General features: G+C 46.3%; 1 protein-coding gene across 1 annotated transcript in view; it reads left to right on the forward strand.

Moving 5' to 3' along the window:
• Positions 1–19,674, forward strand: part of myo16 (myosin XVI) — a 69,608-nt gene that overhangs the window by 20,485 nt on the left and 29,449 nt on the right. The window contains exons 5-21 of the mRNA XM_056433362.1: positions 409–517; positions 2,380–2,504; positions 2,613–2,738; positions 6,153–6,228; positions 7,347–7,497; positions 7,613–7,763; positions 8,210–8,320; positions 9,662–9,727; positions 11,207–11,334; positions 12,759–12,864; positions 13,732–13,849; positions 14,393–14,540; positions 15,246–15,357; positions 16,684–16,801; positions 17,542–17,613; positions 17,895–18,036; positions 18,641–18,713. Coding sequence (XP_056289337.1) covers positions 409–517; positions 2,380–2,504; positions 2,613–2,738; positions 6,153–6,228; positions 7,347–7,497; positions 7,613–7,763; positions 8,210–8,320; positions 9,662–9,727; positions 11,207–11,334; positions 12,759–12,864; positions 13,732–13,849; positions 14,393–14,540; positions 15,246–15,357; positions 16,684–16,801; positions 17,542–17,613; positions 17,895–18,036; positions 18,641–18,713 — 1,932 coding nt within the window. The remainder of the gene's footprint in view (positions 1–408; positions 518–2,379; positions 2,505–2,612; positions 2,739–6,152; positions 6,229–7,346; positions 7,498–7,612; positions 7,764–8,209; positions 8,321–9,661; positions 9,728–11,206; positions 11,335–12,758; positions 12,865–13,731; positions 13,850–14,392; positions 14,541–15,245; positions 15,358–16,683; positions 16,802–17,541; positions 17,614–17,894; positions 18,037–18,640; positions 18,714–19,674) is intronic.

The raw sequence follows: 19,674 nt of genomic DNA on the forward strand, positions 1-19,674 counted from the left end.
AGTGCACTGGAGTTCCTGCAAAGAGCAATTACTCCTCCCCGTACTGTGACCACTGACTGCCCTGTCAGTCATGAACGGAGCCCGAGGGACGGCCTCCCACGCTGGAACAGAAGACGGCTTCGGCAGGGTCCATCGCTCTTTACACCTGCACACACACACACCCCCATGAACCCAGGTACCGGTAACCAGCCCCCCCCCCCCCCCCCTGGCAGGCAGTTTATTGAATGAGTTCTTTAATTCACTGTATTGTCTCTTAATGTCTCCATGGCTCTGCTCAGGTAAACGCCTCGGTGAGGCCGCTACAGTCGCGCCCACTTCGTCATCGATTTCAAGTCTTGAGGAATCGCCGCGGCTGAAACTCTTTTTTGTTGTTCTTCTGTCTTCTCTCTTCGGCTCCGCGTGACGAAGACCGGGGTGAATGTCCTGCTGCAGGACGTCAACGGAAACATCGCTCTGGAATACGCCTCCGAGGGAACGCAGACGAGCTACATCCTCCGAAAGCACCTGGAGGACAATGGTAACGCTCTGCGCCTCGTCATGAGCTCCAGTAAAGTGTCATTCAATGAAATACAGCGGTCTAATTCCACGGCACAGAATTTCAGAAAGAAAACAATTAAGCATTTTGAGAGTAAGGTTTAATTTTCTGTATTTAGGAATTACAGGGATAGTGTGACTGGTTCATATGTCACACCGGCAGAACAACAGGAAGTGTTCTCTCTCTCTGTGTGTGTGAGTGTCTGTGTGAAGGTGAAGTACACCCACAGGCCTAATGATGGTGGATTACGATTTGGGCACTCGTCTCCCACAGAGAACGGAGAAGGTCAATAACGGAGATAAAAACACAGGAGAGTCGGAGGCACACAGAGCAGGGTGGTGTAGGCACAGACATGGAGGGACGAGTGTCCCAGGAACACGAAGAGACGCAGAGGAAGGGGAACAGGAGGCTGACACCGCGAGACAGGAACAGGTGTCCACCATGATGGAAGTCTGCCCTCACGTGTCTGCCACTGGCCTCCAGTCCACTGGATGAATTCAAGATTCTGACCGCAGACCGCTAACTCGTCAAAGCTCAGACCACACACACACACACACACACACACACACACAGGCTGACTCTGACTCCCGAGCCACAGAATACTTTGAGACGTTCCTCTGCTTCTTGCTGCCAGCCCCTTTGGTGATCTCTCCCCCCCCCCCCCCCCCCCGTGTACTCCCCTGATACACGCCCCCGCGCCCCATCACGCTGGGCTTTGCCCCCGTTAAACGCACTCTTACTCACACAGGCTCACTCTGTTGCTATAGCAACTTGGCTGTACGCTCTCTAGCCCCATCAAGTTTGTGGGGAGAGACAGACTGTCCATGTGAGAACACCAGGGAGAAAAAGGAAGTATGTTATTCTTCATGTGATGCTGGATTCTTTCAAGTATTCTTGGCTCTGTAGGGAGTAGGAAGTGTCTTCTGTTGTGGTAATGTTCCTATGAGCATGTCTCCAAAAGCTCCACAGCCTCTGGCTGTCATTTGTTTGTAAAGACAAACTAATCGATGAGCTACTCCAAGCAGTCGGCCCGGAGGAGTCCCATTAGTTAGTTATTGAGAGCTTATCAGAGTGAAATATGGATTGATTGATAATCAATCCACGCTACTATACAGCAACCAAAGTCAGATGGTTTTCTGTGTGAATGTGATGGTGGAGCAGTGCATCGATTGACCTTCACAGTGGGATGGATGCCCTTGTAGACCGCTGTTCGGCCGCGTCCGCCAAAGACGCCGCTACAGTAGCCCTGCTCTTTACGAGGATTGGATGACCTCTGATTTAGTTTCTCATTGAAGCGTCGTCCCCATCGGGATTACTGTTGGCCATCACTGGATTTGCCAGGCTTTGGTTTGCGCGTGAGTTTTCCCGTGTGCCGTCACTCTGAGGCGGCCGAACACACGGTCTCCCTCACGTTGCAGCTCTGCTTGTGTTGAGACTTCACGACCGAAGAGCAACGTGCGGAACCCTCGCCAAATCCAGTGATTGCCCTTTGGTTGATTTGAATATGTTATGGGCTGATTTTATCTTATTTATTTTATTGCACCATCATTTTACTATGTATTGTACTTTGCACTTTAAACTGCTATGTTTTGGCCCCTGTTATTGCCAATTTTTTTTAAATGACTACTCTACTGCAATTTGTGACACCGTGTCCGTGATAAGTGCAAAATAAATACTTACAAATCCTGTCGAGATTTAATTCTGCTAAAACTCTTTAAAGGCAAACCGTGTACTTGAATGTTGCGCGTCCCAACGTGGTGGGAAACTCGTGGATCATCTCTCGAAGCATAACAACTAAATACTTGCCGTAACATGTGGGTCCTATTTGTGTGCGTGCGTTCTAGGCGTGGATGTGTCATCCGTGCACGCCATGACGATGCAGAGGCGTAGCACCATGCTCTCTGATGTCAGGCAGCTTGTCGCCACAAGGGGAAGCCTCAACCAGCCCAACGACGACGGGGTCACGCTGGTACGTACGCTCACATGCCTCGGCCGCTCTCTTCCCTCAGTGGTTCTCTCTCTTCAACTTTGTATTCGATGCTGGAGTGTAACGGCATCTCTTATTCTCTCTCTGAAGCTCCACATCGCGTGTGCCAGTGGTTATAGAGAGGTGGTCTCTGTGTTGTTGGAGAGTGGAGCGGACCCTCATCCAGCTGACAACAACTTCTGGACCCCTCTCCACCTGGCTGCTAAATATGGACAGGTAACCCACCGCTGCTCACCCAGATGTCACCATGTCATGGACGTTGATTAAGAACTCCCCTAGTGTCCACTCATCCAGGGGCATTTATCTGATTGAATGAAATCCGGAGGAGGTTGATGGATGAGAGCCTCCCCTGAGGAAGTTGCCTCCAGCTACCCTGCACACACTCTGATAAGATGCTCTTTTTTTGGCCTATCGATTGGGAACAGTCAAACTGCTGGCACAGAGCAGTACTGCACATGCATTTGTTCCAGCGTTTGAGATTAGCAGTTCAATGGGCACTCTTCCAACCGAAGAGATCGATTTCCAGATGGAGCGGAGGTGAGTTGTTGGGGCGGCGAGATCTGGTGGTTCAGAGGGGTCCGACTGAAGGAGGGGAAGTGAACACGTTGGGATCTTGCTGACTCGAATGGATATGCAATTACATGCGTCTGCTGTGTGCTGGGGCTGCTGAAAAGGAACACAATATTTGGTGTTTAGAGTCGCTCTGAAGACACATCTTCCTCTTTTAGAGTGGATTTCAAAATGTTGTGCAATCTTCTAAATAGAATAGTAACCTCCTTTCCTCGCTTTGTTTTTAAAGACTTTCTGCATAAGCAATTAGTGTGTGTGTGTGTGTGTGTGTGTGTGATGTAAGTGCATCTGACTTGAGAGTGGCATTCTAGAGGATTGGAGAATCGATTAGTTTCCCTCGCAGTGCTAAATCACCTCAGCCATCGGCTCTTTACTGGTGCCAGTGCTCTGCCTCTTGCATACCAACGACTCCTTGAGCCTTCTGAACACTCACTTCCTGTCACCCTTCCCTTTTACTGACAGTGACGCGTCAGTAATCAGGATCTTACGGGTCCAACACACACATCTTACTGGTCCCACCGAGAAGAGGCTTTACCGTTGCCTGGAAACACTGTAACACGAGCTGCAGAGTTAAACCCAAAGACCCCTCCGTCTGCAGCGTGGCATACGTACGGCACTGACCCTTTAAGAAGATGCATGACCCATATTACCGCAGCTAATTAAGCCTCCCGCTAAGTCTTGTGAGAAGTTAGCCCATGGCTCTCGGTGATCTTGATTTGAGTCTCGGCTCTTCAAGATGTCTTCTCTTCGGGGAGCATATTTAATGGTTTTGACTCTCAAAGCCCGACTGGGATTGGAATGCTTTTCATAATGTGTTATGGCAATATAGCAACCAACTGAATCCGTTTCATTTTCAAGAGCTTTAAAGTTAATCTCGAGAGATATTTGTATTTATTTTTTGGGCTTTTGTCTATCTGAATGTGCATCAGCGATGAGTTTTCTCTGTTCCTGCGAATCCCGAGGTGATGACCTTCTCCTGATTCCCCCTGAGCGTTTAAAGAGCTAAGATCTGGTGGTGCCACTGACGTGTTGTCCAGATTTATGGGGTGTGAGTACAGCTGACGGGGTTTGTGGGCAGAAGAGACGCTTCGGACTCGTAGCCGAACAGCTGTTGGCGTTCGTCAGAGAGAATGTGCTGAGCCCGTCTCCTCCTCCGTTTCTACGACTTTACACAGGCGGAGTAGTTCTGCTTATGATGAATAAAATCCTCTTAAGCGCCTTTTATTGTTTTTATATTGTTGGTTTGTTTTTACAGAAGCCTTTTGATGCAATGGATTGTCAAGAATCGGAAGCAAATGGTTAGTTTTACCAGCTGACTTAACTTAGCCCAAGCATGATGATGATGTGGTTTATGGCTTTTTAACAAGGTTCATACGGTCATAGAAAACCTGGAAAGGTCATGGCATTTTAAAATGGTCATTTCCAGGCCTGGAAAAGTCATGGAAAACACTTGAATCCTAAAAGCAAACGCTCATCCCTCTGCTGCTCATTGGGGCTCCGTCACTTCAAGAGTCTCACGTTGTCAAAGTGCCGATGTCTTTCTATCTGACCAAAGCCTGACCCACTATTTACATGAAGGACAGTAGTTTGATTGTAAGAATAAACATGTTTAGAAATGTTTATTCTTTTAATCAAACTAGTGTCTGATTCATTTGTTTCATTTTAGGTTTACTGTATTGGAATGCTCATTGTTTGAATACTACATTTTCAAAAAATTTAATTTTTATAGTGAGATTTCAGTTTGGTCATGGACATTTGGTTAAAAGTCATGGAAATCCAATGGTCAAAATGTGTAAGAACCCTGTTTAATATTCTCTATTTAAAAATGAATTGCAAAAATGGCGTACATGTTTAAGGTGTCCTAATTATAACAGAAGTCTTCCAGCTCAGTCCTTTAATGTGCTTGTTGCATTGCAGCTAAACGTTTACCTAAACCTTCACATCATTTAAGAATGCAGATTGCAGTCAAGAGCGCCACAAGCAGTGAAAACACGATAACGTTGATAGATACAAGTGTGTAGAAATGTTGATATGAAACATATTTCCGGTTCAGAGAACTTTGAGATTCAACGTATCCCTTGTTACCTTCGCATAAATGTGGAAGGTTATGTTTTGATCGCTGTTTATTTATTTGTATGTGTGTTTGTGTGTTATTCGCACAACTCAAAGTATTAAACCGAATCGCATGACATTTGGTGGGATGATTGGTTATTATCCGGGGACCATTTGATTAGATTTTGGGATCGATTGGGTCAAAGGTCAAGGTCATGGAAAGGTACCAAAACAGTGGCTGCGGCGAAGGCATGCGCTCTACCGAGTGCCCGTTCTAGTTTGAAATGCCAACGTCTTATTCTGGTGAATTGCAGAGTGAGCAGTAGAAGGTGATGTGTGTCGTTTGTTATTGTCCTGGAAGGTGCTGGTTGAGGTTCTCCCGTTTAATCATCAACCACAACAGTGTTTTGTATATTAGTTGCCGTGTCACACATTACCAAGAAACAATAAAGATGCTTCTCTCGTGTGAAAAAAAATGAAGTGACACTTGGTATTCACAGATCACACAGTGCAGCACACACACTCTTTGACAGAGGATGAAGGGGCAATGAGATGGAAAGGAGAACACATCTGACGGAGCCTGACGGCAGAGAATAAAGGGAAAGCCTTGTGGGAACAATGGAGGACAGAGGTGACGGCCATCACATGTCACCGTGTGTAAAGATGAATGTCGTCAACGATGGGGTTCTGCCACTGACATGTGATGGAAGATACGCTTATTATGGAAGGATCTCAGTCGTCAGATCTGTCATGTGTGACAGACATACGTGGTCCGTGTCGTCGGCTGTTCAAGATCTGTGTCACAGTGAATCCACATTTACATCTGTACCTCGACACTGTAGCAGCAAATCTCCCACGATCTGATAAAACACATCTGCTCTGAAATGTTTCTTTCTTCTCGCTCTGCTGGTTTGAAGGTTGCTGCAGTTAATGGTGGCTGAGAAGAGTGACATTATTTTCTGAGGCCGTACTAAGATTGGATGTGGCTGTTTCTCCCGTCTCTCGCAGACGAGCATCGTTAGCCAGCTCCTGAGGCACCGCGCCAACCCGACTCTGTTGAACTGCAACCAAGACAGGCCCTCAGGTAACACATTAAGGCACTCGCACAACACACACACACACACACGCATTTCTGCTGGAATCGGCAAACCCGTTTTTAGCAATCAAGAGTTAATAATGCAAAGCAGCGGAGAAATGGATTTTGACTTCTTCAGCTGCGAATGCATTATTAATCACTGTGATAACATAAAACACACACTCATAAACAAGCACACACACACTTGGTATGCACAGTGGATGAGGTTTGTCACAATCGGTCTCTTCCGATCCGTGCTCGTCTGAGTCCTCATTCATTAATGAAAGAGAACTTTAACTCCTGACTTGTGCCTGTACACGCACACACTGGTTAAACTGGGGTGTTGGCAGTAATCAGAAGAGGCTTGTGTGATTAATTTGCATTAATGGGCACAAAGGTATCATCAAGAGGCATTTATAATTTGTTGGTAATTCTTTTTTTCTTAATTGAAGTTTACAAGATGAACAGATCATCTGAATAAAGACTGTTCACTGATGTAGTGTGGGGCAAGTTGTCTGGATGTCTAACAGGACTCTGTCCCACCGTTAAGGGAAGACTTAATTGGTGGTTATTGGAGTCATTGTAAGCGTGATAGTGATGAAATGTGTCATAAGGAAGAGAATACCATCGCTGCCTCTAACCATTTACTCCCATGGCTTCAACACACCTCTCTGATTGCCTTAATCAATAGCTCCTTCTGGCATGTGGGCTTAGAAAAGATGTGAGACAAGCCCTCAGAGACCGGAGCCCCGCATCCCTGCTTCAGCGGTCGCATGGCAAAGGAAAGCCAGAGAAGGAGATGGGAGTCGGGGGGGTTGCCAGTCGGATGAAGACGGGATGAAGCCTCCCTCGTGCCCCGTTAGACCTCATCACAGATGGGGCATCTCATCTTCCCCTTAAGCACAGTTGCATGATCCACAGTGGGGTTCACATTATGCACCAGCGCCGGCTCATCCACACGGACTGTGGAGGCGGGTTGGCGTGGTGACGGACCAGTGAACAGAATGGCGTATGTGGTTGTTTTAGAGTGTAGAGCATGATGAGTTTTTGGCTGACAATATTACCAATATTATGTTTGTTTTTTATTGATGAATGTAAAAAAACAGAAACAAGTGTCACTTTCACAGACATTTCCACGTCCGAGCCCACGGCCGACATGCTGCTGAAAGCAGAGGAGAGCTGGCTGCAGAGGCTGAAGGACCCGTCGGCTCCTCTACCCGCCACGGACCAACGCTACGAGGGCGGCTCCCACGACCTCAACACTCCTCTCAAGAACCTGTGGGTCGACAGTTTCATGAGCACAATCTGTGTCTTGAGGTCACATGTTTCTCGTCCCGTGTCCCAAATATCTGCTTCCTGTCCATTCACCTCCCGTGTCTTCTCCATCGCTCAGGAGCCCCCTGGGTCTCTCCATGTCTAAGCGGGACAGTCTGCTGGAGAAGTGTGCCATGTTCAGAGAGGCCGGGGGAGCCCTGACCCGGCAGCCCTCGCAGGACAACGGCCTGGACGGACACTTTAGCTCTGGCGCCGGCAAACTGGAGCAGGTAAAGCTAACGCACCACAAGAACACAGTGAGGCAGAGGGAGCGTGGGTAACCCCACATGAAGAAGAGGCGGGACCAGCTCCTTCTGTCTATTTCAAATTCAACTTGTTCTTGTCAAATTCCAATCATCTCATTTCACGCCTGCTTCGTCAATACTTCATAACTCTGGTGTTTCATAGGCGGATCCGAATAGACAAAGAGGTTGGAATCTGCCAAATGTTATTCAGCGATGAATATTGAGAATTATCAAATCTGTGCTGGTTAAACAATAGAAGATCTTCTCAAATGTAACGTTGGAAAATAGAGGAAATCCATCGGTGAAGAACTTGATTGAAACAAAGTGCTGCAATATCTTTGTGCCGCAAAGGAATTTAACTTTAAATTTGAAATGTAAAATGCTGAGCGGCCGCCTGCTGGTCTTCACCTATCAGCTCGTGCGTTCCTCAGGTCAAGCTGATGCCTCCCGCCCCCAACGACGACCTGGCGTCCCTCAGCCAGCTGACCGACAGCAGCCTGCTCTACGAGATGCAGAAGCGCTTTGGAAACGACCAAATCTATGTAAGACTGAACCAGCAAAGCACTCACAGAACAAAGAGAAACACACATATACACACACACACACACACACACACACACACACACACACACACACACTCTCTTAGGCATAACTACAGTTCATTTGTAGTAGAGTGGATAAGAGAGATCACATCGTCTTCATTTCCCTCCAGCATGTCGAGGGCTCTTGTGTCTGAAGTACAAACAGTGCATTGCAATACTGCACCGTCTCTCCTGAACACTATTCTGCAGATAATATTTGTGTGTGACCTCTGACCCCTGACTACATGTACAGCCAACGAATGAATAGTTATTTTTCTGAATATTGTTAAATCTTTTTCGTCTGTAAAACCTTTTTGTGTAGCTCATTCTAACACACACACACATACACACATATGCCTACACACACACACACACACGCCTACACACATATGCTGGTGACAATTGCAAAATCTAAAGCATTTAGATTGATTGGGAAGTAAATCCATGACTATTTGTGAGTAATGGGCCTTGATCTCCAACAATTTGTGCATTTTATATTCCTGTTATTTTCTCCCTTTTTAAAGCTGTCTGGCCGGTCCTCCCCACGGGGGACTGAGTGCTATGAAGACTGGATCCAGATCAATGTGGAGCTATCTGGTGCGCTCTTCTTTGTGATGAAGCGGTAATAGTCTGTTATTGAAGAAACCCAGACGGGCGACAGGCAGCAGTGTTGGCCACAGCAGGGGACAACAGATAAGGGGTTGAGAGAGAGAAGGCAGCTGAGTGGTGGATGAAGAAAAGAGAAGTAATAATAATCCAGACTAGCAAGGGCCAGACTTGATTTCAAGAAAGAGGTGAACAAAGCAGAGATGTTTTGAAGGACGGAGAGATGGAGAGGGACAAAGGTGGTGAAGGCTCCATATGTTCCCAGCAGGGTGGTCAGATGGGGCTTTGATGAGCGGTCTGCTGCCTTCTAGAGAAGAGCCAGTGGGGGTGAAGCGTGACTCCGGAGGGCTCGCGCTTTAGTGCAACGGGTCGGGAATCGAGAGTTGGTTAATTTGATCTAAATCGCCTCGAGGAGTGTGTGTATGTGGCGTGGGAGGCCAGCGTTGTTATTAAAAAGTTTTCTCTTTCTATTGGACGAAGGTTATTGCTGAGGTCATCGTCGGAGGACCCTTCGTGACCTTTCTCTGCCCTGTGATTCCCATATTCTTATGTTAATAGAGATTGCCACTGCCATTAATTCTGATGTATAAAAATAAGTCCGGCGCAGCACTTTTCCGTCCGTCAGTAATTATAAACCAGCTTCGACCTCGCGACCCAAAAATAAATGTCTCGCATGCTTTTTCTTCCCTTTTGTAGACGTACATTGGACACATCCTCCTGCTGGTCAACCCAAACAAAGAGCTGCCCATCTACTCCAATTTGGTAAGCAGGTATTTAAATGACCTCTATTTCACAAAGGCTTGCATTGTACGATGAGCTTTCTCGCTCAATATTTACTGTTTGCATGTCTATGTCCTATGATCCATGTGATGGGCTCTGCATTGTAAATGCAAACACACAATATAAACGAGGCATGTCTGCTGTCTAATATTAATGCAGGACATGAACCGATGAAATGAACCTTGTGGTTGATAAATAATGCATTCTTCCTGTCAATGATACAAGGCTGACTCGGGAAGGGAAATATCCGGTTTAACTACCACACACACACACACACACACACACACATACTATGCCACCTCACTGCTTTCAAGAATTAATTGTACACTATTTGTGCAACACTCTCGAGTGAGGAAAAGCAGCACTTTGCACATGTGCAACAGCGAAAGGAGACCGCCGGTGAACGACTGACCGTCTCTGCTGTCATTTGTTTAACGTCGTGATAACGGTCAACAACGGCGTGTGTCGCCTTATTTACAGCAGCGGATAATTTACTTTTGAAATGGCTGAATTGTTGCCAGCTTAGCGCTCGCCCGTGTGGACCCAGGAGGAGTGGGATGGAGGGGGAGACGTCTCCTCCTGAAGCCTCGCCCCCTCGGGCTGTCCCTGTCCACTCGACTGAGGAGGTGTGGACGAGCAGGGAGGAGCCACCTTGAGAAGGACATGTGTCACAACATGGGGGACCTGCTGGCCGTCTGTCACCCCCCCCCCCCCACCCCCCCTCTTTTGGTCTGGTGGTCCACAGACCATCCTCCTTTCTTTTTCCACAGACCCCAATGCAGTACTGGCACACGTCTTCTGGACTTGTTTCAGAGGAGGGTGTGAGGCTACAGTCACATCAGACAACCGAGGGCATCCAGTCTGTCTTTTTTCTTCGGCAAACATTTTAACTCTTGTTTCTGTTCTAGGTTTCAGTGCCAGATTTAAAAATATCCAGATGAGAACCTCCTTTAAAAAAAATTTTACAAAAAGTTTGAAGAGCAGAATCTGAGTAACATTCTTCAAACATCTCCGTGTCAACGTCTTCAGGCCGTAGTGGAGTCCGATAGTTCAAAGTGCGAATGGAGATTTCAAAATATGCGTCTCCAGTGTAACTTTTACAACAATTACAGAGTACTCCATTTAACTGAAAGCTCCAGACAGCTGATACAATATAGAACATAAAAGAAAAGATATACACGGATATAATTGTTGCACGTGACTATGCATTATACGGGTTCCACCTCTAAAACGACGGAGGAAGAGGGACGCTTCTGTTACAAGGACACAGCCTTGAATTGAGCTGTTGCGCATTTGCTCGCTTTCTTATTGACTCGCCCTTTAGGAATGGAGAGGTTGCACCCCGCATGGTTTCCCTTCTCAGCGAACCCTTTAGCCTCCGCGGGACTCGGCCCACGCGTGTATCCGTGTTCCATGCGCTTGTAATCCAATGTGTTGGAGGACCTGTCTTTTCTCTCACAGGTGAGTCAGTTGTACCTGAGCTCCACGGGGCGTCTGTGCTCCTCTCTGCCGCCTCACGTCTTCTCCTCTGCAGAGAGAGCTTACCACATGATGCTGCAGGAGAGGCGCCCGCAGTGTTTCATTCTGAGGTACAGGACACACCAACGCACGCTCTCAAAACAACGAACTGGCAGACTCTGAGAGACTCGCATCTCCACGGAGCGAGATAATTGCGCAAACTATATTGATGTTCAGCTGTCCACCTGGTTGGTCCACCTCTACCTGCCACACACCTGTTAATACACTCGGCCTGAGCCGAGCTGTGGACCTGTGCAATGTCCACGCAGAGATGGAGGTTCGCCGGGAGCGCTGAGCGTCTCGCTCTTTGACGTATTGCAATTAAATGACGCTCCAGCACTGCAGTGACATTCCCGCTGTGAGTTGTAACCAATCTGGCAGAGTGAATGTGCCCCGGCCACGGGCCATCCGTCTCACTCACACACATGCTCGGACGTTGTACGATGCTTTCTCGCGGCCACGTGCCGTTTCCCTTCGTTCATTCCCTGCTACACTTTGCTCCTCTTTTCCTTGTTTCTCTGTCAGTCACACTACGTTTCCTCTTCATCTCCTAACACACGCACAAAAGAACACGCGTACACACCCACCCACACGTTGACAGGAAATCTGAGGCCATTAGCCCCTGAAGCTAGTGCACTCACACGATGCCCTTGAAATCTGATGGAACAAAGTGGTGAATGAAAAGACAGCGGAAAGTCCTGTGGACTTTGCACTCAGCAGGGCCGTGAGTAGGAAATCTAGTACCGCATGCATACACGCAGACCGGCGGCGCAGCACACTGTGGTCATTAGTGAGGGCTGCTGACCTTCTGAAGCCATCTGCTCGGTGCTACTCTGTCTCAGCTCTCTGCATATCGGTGAGCGTCACAGCGTGTGCCGTAGAGCTACCTTATGTCGGCTTCAATATCCACTCGACGCTATTAATTCATTAGACACAGGCGCCCACGGCCAGATACATGGTGTCCGTAACGGCGTGGGGATCAAGGGAGAAATGTTAGTCCAGTCAGACGGGAGGAATAGATTGTGATTTGGATGGGTGGGGGTTCCTGAGGGGATGATGTCAGGTAGGTAAGTGGAGACGTGAGACCGAGGTGACGGATGTGTGAAAACACCCCGATGACGAATGCATTACACCTATTCTTCTGGGAATGGCAACACACACAGATGCTGGATTTTTGTTCTGATATGTTTAGTTTTTGCTCTTGATGTCCAGCTTCCCTTATCAGCAGCATTTTCATTCTGTTAATTTTGCCATCCAGGGGGAAATTTTTCTGCAGATGTTGGACTTCAAGGTAGAAAAGAGTGTGATTATAAAGATTGTAATACAAATAGCGATAAAGGTGCAACGTATTACATGTGTGGAGTATTTCTTCATGTTCAATATGAACACAAGGAATGATCACAGCGCGCAAAACATGTCAATGTACATATGTGGTATTGTTATAAAACATTATAGGCAATAAAAACTAGTAAAATCGTTCTCTTTCCGTCTCTAGTGGTGAAAGTGGTTCTGGGAAAACTGAGGCCTGTAAGCACATCGTGAGACACCTGACGGCTCGCTCCGCCCCCAAAGGCTTAGCGCTGGAGCCCAGGATGAAACATGTAAGTCTGGTCCTGGTACTCTGTTTAAAAAAAAAAAAAAATTTTAATTTAATAACACTTCAAACAGCCACCGGGTCCCCTGCAGGCTCGAGGCGAAGGAATATCTGAAGTAACCACACTGTCCACGAATCTTGAATCCGTGGTTGACATCTTTTTAATTTCAAATTCAATGCAGATTCACCGACTCTGGCTCGTCCCTCCTTTCCCCCTGTGCTTTACTGCGCTTGTTGTTCCCTCTCGCATGTCATCTCTGATTTAAAATCCGATGGCGCACATTGTCGTGAGATGGTGGTCATAGCTGCGTAGATGTCTCCTGCTGTCCTTCTAGTTGCGGTGTTGGAGGAGAGAATAGAGGTCTGGATTAGTGGACACAGTACGGGGCTTCACTGGTCGTCTCTTCCCTTCTCCAGAGCCACTGGTCAAAGAGACCCTGTGTTTGATTGCATCATCACAATTTCCATTAAGATGGCTTTATTTAACAAGGAAGAAAGCTCTCATTACTGCCTCCCCGTTGTGTAGATGTGTTCATGTTGACATGTTGGTGGTGTTCAACGCATGCTTCACAGTCTGGTAACACAGCCGTGTGGAGCCAGGGATGCACGTGACGTGTTTCTGATGAAGTTATGTAGTCGATATCTGGGTCAGCTCTCTCTCTGATCATCCGAGGACATGTAACACACGGGGTTTCTATATAACGGGTGCTTATTGACATCTAGTGGTGGGAAGTTGGATCTTTGATTCAGGCGTCGATGTACGAGAAAGATGCTTTGTCAGTGGATTGTATTTTGGAAAATAAAAAGACACGTACATGGGTGAGGATATTCCAACTCACTGTTAACATTTCCTGTGGTTTAACAACACATGCAGGTTAACTGCCTTCTGGAGGCCTTCGGTCATGCAAAGACTCTGAGGAACAACAACTCGAGCCGCTTCATCAAGCTGCTGACCGTGCACTATTGTGACAAGAGGAGGACTCTGCTCAGAGGTAACTTGCTCTCCTCGCAATGGAAACTGGTTGACTGTATTGTTTGTATTTCCCATCGGAGACAAGAGTAGGAGGAAATGTTGATAAGTGTCAAAACATTTTTCTTAATACTTTAAAATGTCTATTGTGGTTTATTGACATGTTTCCTTAGCTAATTCTTTTTTCATTAATTAAATCTAATATTTATTACCAAAATAGGTGAGCAAATAGTCATTGTGTTCAAAGTCTGGATCTCTACTTTATTATGTTAGTTCAGAGGTCTTTGACAAACCGTACAAGTCACAATACATCTACAGCACACGTGATGACTTGCTCTGGGATCAGGTGCTCACTAGTGAACACCAGCAGGGGGCAGTATAAGCCTATAAGACTCTTACACTGTTTCGATTGGTGCGCTATTATTTAAAGTCCTGTTTACCTCATTTTACCCCAGTTTAGTTTTATCAGTCAGCACCCATTGAATGTTCAGTACGATTACTATTGTCTGATGAAATGTCATTGAAACGCGCGTTATTGAAGTACTAAACAAATCTGATGTTTAAGCCCGTGTGTACACCCACATGCTGGAGAAGTCTCGCCTGGTCCACCGGCCTCCTCACCAACACAGCTTCAACATCTTTTATTTGATGGCTGAAGGCCTGTCACCTGAGGAGAGCAGCGCACTCTACCTCAGCAATGTCCTGGCTCATAGGTTAGTGTATGTCAGCTGCTGCATGTATATTATACACACGTATATATATATATTCACATATATAATATTTATATATTATATTAATATATAGAATATATTGTATATATATAATATTTAGTTTTAGAATATATTATATTTATATATATAAATAAATAATTTATATATATATTGATATGATTTTATTATATATATTATATTTATATATAAATAATATATATATATTGATATGATTTTATTATATTTATATATATTATTTATATGATTTTATTATATTTATATATATTAATAATCATTTATTTTATATAGCGCTTCTCTAGACACTCGAAGTCGCTTTACAGTTCAGAGTCCAGTAGTCATACACACACACAGTCATCCCGGTGGTGGTGAGCTACATCAGTAGCCACAGCTGCCCTGGGGCAGACTGATGGAAGCGTGGCAGCCAATCAGCGCCTACGGCCCCTCAGACCACCACCAACATTCATTCACATCCATACGAACCGGGGTGAGGCTGCGGTGCATGTCTTTATGATGGTGGGGGAAACCGGAGTACCCGGAGTAAACCCACACAGGCACGAGGAGAACATGCAAACTCCACACAGAAAGGACCTGGAACGACCGGGACGGGATATTATATTTATATATAAAATATATCAATACTATATATATATATATATATCCATGAATACATTTCCGGCCTTACTCCAGGTATCTTGGCGGAGGACTTCTGGGGGAGAGCCCTCCAGTAGCTACAACCCAGAGCAGGGAACGCCTGGCAGCAGTCAAACAAGCCCTGCGCGCCCTGGGCTTCAACAAGCAGGTATCGATTGGAACCGCATACGGCTTCTGTTATTGTTCCTGTTTATTCAAAGGTTATCGACGGCACGGATCATTCAGTCTTGATGTTGGACACCCTGAAGTAGCCACATATTGTTCCTGGCACAAACTGAGGCTGTGAGTTGAGTCCATGGGCTGGATCCTCCAAATGATGCGTCCCTCACCTCGCAGACGGCAAACCCACTGACTCATTGTATGAGACGTTATTCCATTTGTAATTGTCAAAACATATGACCAGGATGGTATCGCCGTAATACCTGGTAAATGATGTCATGGTCTAAAGTCATTTTCAAATCAAAGAGGATTGATCCATTAAGCACCTGATCGCTCCATAATGGATTGAGGGAGACTGAGTGATGGAAATGACACATCGGTGCGTCCTCCCACTCCAGCTCCGAGAAGTATCTGAAAAGAGATGGCCATCATCGGTTTCTAACGACATATTTGGCCTTTTAATGTTTCGACCTCTTAGGATCGGAACTCTTTCTTATTATCCGTCCAAAGATCATATGATGACATTGGTGTTTGTGTCACCAGCTGTGTTCCCAGCCGATTATCAGATTCTATTCTGAGATTATCTCACCTTTTAATCCAGCAGCAGTCAATACACACAGGCAGAGAGACAGAGCGATAGATAGGCTTATATCAGAGGGCACTAGTGTCCACTGGATAAGAGAGTCCCAGGCACCGAAAAAGGAGCGGAGGGGGTGAGAGTGGAAGTGATGGACCACCCATTGGTTTAAGTCTAATCGGGGGAAGACTCCCAGTCCAGACCCAGAGGTCAATCGTCATTAACGCTCCCTTTCTCTCCCTCGCTCTCTTTCTCCTCCCTTTCTACGCAGGGGGAGTGTGTCTGTGTATAGAGTGTCAGACAGAGACTAATGCGTGTGTTTATCTCCCAGATATCAGCTCCAATATCCTGCCTTGAGAGAGTGCACACACTCACACAAGCGCACACACACACTCAAACTCGAGCATCCCCCTCTCCGAGATTCAGAACAGTGGGTAATGGGGTATTCCATTAAGTGTCCTCTACTCAAGGGCACAGAGGAAGGGAGAGTGGGACGGAGCAAAATAAGTGTGTGAATGAAGAGTAGAGGGTGGATGCGTCAGTAAAAAGCATTGGATTTTCTATTGGTGTGTTTTATTTTTCATGGCATTAGTAAACTAAGATAAATATGGTACATCCCACGGTTGGATTTAGGATGAGAAAATGTCCACCGCATTTCATGTAAAGGGAAATTCATGTTTTTCAACTTCTCGTTCATAAAGGATTCCTCTCTACCTCCCTCTTCTCTCTCTCTGCTAGGAGGTGGATTCGGTGTTCATGCTGCTGTCTGCCGTGCTCCATATTGGGGACCTACGTTTTACCTCACTGACGGATGACGACACGGCCTTCCCTTCTGACCTGCAGCTGCTGGAAAGAGGTCAGTGCCCGCCGTCACATGACCGGGGTCACATTTCCACCCTGGGTGGGGGTGGGGCAGTAAGGAAGGGAGCGTCCCACCCACTCGCCGTGTTTACCTCGTCGTCATCGCTCCTCCCCTTTCTCTGTATCTTGAGTCTCTGCTCGGCAGCTTGCCAGCACGAGCTGAAGGCCAGACAGTCACTCGTTTGGTACGTCACATTATTTTTGCCAAAACGGGACCAAGGCGAGGAGAGAGCCCTCTGAAACTCTCTACTCGTGTCTGTTGATCCAACCGCTACATTTGCTCCTGTGACCCCTGACCTTAGTGAGATGGTAAACAAACAACAGCAGCGCCTGAAAGGGAAAGAGCCGGTCGTTGTCAGGGTGATATGTGATGTCATGGCTCGTGATGTGAGCAAAGGGTTTCTGGGTCGCTGTCACCCGTTTATGGGTTGTCTCAGAAATCCACTGATGACCAATTGATCGATTAGGTTTGGAGTGGGGTTCGGCTTGTTGTCAGTCGGGAAGGGCACATTTGTTTCTGGGTTGTTATCAGAGCAACCTTTCCGGCATCCTAATCTTTTAGGATTTTTGTATGATCCGACATGTTTTAGGGTCCTTGTGACCACTTCGTTGGACACGAACCTATTGTTTTTCTAAAAAAAATTATAATTATTATTCTCTAGTTTTGGTTGTTTTTCATCTCGTCATCACGTCACTGTCAGATCGTCTGACGGTTTCCGATCTTCCTCTGCACAGTTGCTGGATTGCTGCAGGTGTGCTCCAGTGACTTAAGCTCCGCCCTCACCTCTGACGTCCAGTACTTCAAAGGTATCCAATCACCAGCCTTCGTCTGTCCCTGTGATTATCATCAGATGAATCTTTACGACAAAGACATGTAGAAGACATTAATAATGTGCAGAAACTTACATTTCAACAAGCAGGACAACTATGTTTAAAACACATCAGTGTCGTCTTGCAGCAGAAAACAATCATTTCTTTTCAGGATTGGGACATAAAATCCCCAAATGATACTTACAGATATGGTTTCTATCACTGTGATATCAACATAATCATCAAATAATGTTGTTGGAATGTCCTTTTCATGTCAGGTGACTTGATCACGAGGGGCCACACAGTGGAGGCGTCGGAGCAGTGCAGAGACCAGCTTGCGAAGGGCATCTACGGGCGCCTCTTCAGCTACCTGGTCAACAGTACCAACGACTACCTGCAGGGACAAGACGACAGCATTGGGTACAGCTGTGTGTGTTTATGCTCACGGTTGCTTTTTTTGTCGGTGTATACCGCCAACAACATTCCTTTAGAAGCCCATTACATCGCTGCCGTTTGTTAGCAAGTGCCTGGCGTCGTCCCCGTGCCTCACTCAGGCCTCTGCAGCGACAACATAGTTCAGACTAGTGAAGGTTTGACATAGTTTACGTTGCATAACATGCACAGATAGGCACGAACACTGAAATGAAAAACAACACACCCAAGGTTTCTGTGAAGGTCTCGCCCACAACAACTTAAAAAAAACACACACATACACGCACACACTCTGAGATGGAGGCCGAGGGATCCTATGTGGTGTTGATGTTGTGAGGTCTTATCACAGTCAGATAACCGGTGCTCCATCTTCTGGAATATGTTTTTGCTTTGCCTTGTTTACACACCAACCACACAACGTCATTCATTTGTCAACCTCTCCACTTGCTACCAACAAACCTTCTTCATGCACACACACACACAAACATGATAATTCCTGTCAGAGTGACGTGAGCAAACGAGTCCTCACGTTGATCCTGGAGTTAAACTCGTACGTAATACATCTGCTCTCTATCTTGTTCTTTCCTTCCAGTGATCCTGCCTTGGAAATTGGGATTTTGGACATCTTCGGATTTGAAGAACTTCAGAGGAATGGCTTTGAGCAGGTGGGACAACGCCGACTTTTATTAGATTCCAGTGAATTCCAGAGATACGCATCAATGTCGTCTCCCTCTTTCCCTCCAGCCAAATGCATTCATGACATTCCTTGATTAGCATCATTGGCTGAGAAGGCCGCCCTGAGCTGTTGACATTTCTCTGAATAGTTTGTGGTTTTGTACTTTCAAACGGATCTTAATCAAATTGTGAAAAATATTTGGACTGTTGTCTATTTTAGCCGAGACGTTTGAGTCTAATTGCAAGAAATTAGATGAGGTCTGTCTGAATGGCGTGATTCAGCTGTCCTTAAATGAACTGAGGGCTGACAAAGGCCTCTCTCTCTCTCTCTCTCTCTCACTCTCGCTCTCTCTCTGTGTGTGCTATGCACAAAGTAGTTTATTTAGAGATGGAGAAGCAATTTCATTTTTACTTCTTTCTGTATTTTTCTTTTCTTGACACGGATGCCGAGCGTGTCTGCGACGCTCTGTTGTTTTCCTTATGTCAGGGTGTGTGATTGCATAGTATACAGAGTACAACATGTGCAGCTCACTTGTTATGGGCTCATCAAGCATTCACCGTTAATATACTCGACCATTCTAAGCGGAAAAGTATAGACTGTATTTCAACACACACACAACAGAGGCTAAGTGCTTATTCCTTCTACTCAGAGCTCACGTTTGCTCCCTCAGGAACTCCCAATCTCCTCACAGCCGATATTAAGACCAGTGTGTGTTTGTCTTTGCTTGCATTTGTGTGTGTGTGTGTGTGTGTGTGTGTTACGTTGGTGCGCGTGACACTAAGACGTCAATGGTCTTAGTCTTCGTCTTCCCCTCGATATTCTCTCATCTTAGTGGAAGCGAGGGACCGCGTGACCGTTCCTCTTTGTCACGCAGAGTGCTAACAAAATAGAAGAAACAAAGAGACGCTACATCACTGGCAGGCGATGGCATTGCCCACCTCCTTCTCCCA

The sequence above is a fragment of the Pseudoliparis swirei genome, chromosome 2 (genome assembly GCF_029220125.1).
Source record: "Pseudoliparis swirei isolate HS2019 ecotype Mariana Trench chromosome 2, NWPU_hadal_v1, whole genome shotgun sequence".
Taxonomy (NCBI): domain Eukaryota; kingdom Metazoa; phylum Chordata; class Actinopteri; order Perciformes; family Liparidae; genus Pseudoliparis; species Pseudoliparis swirei.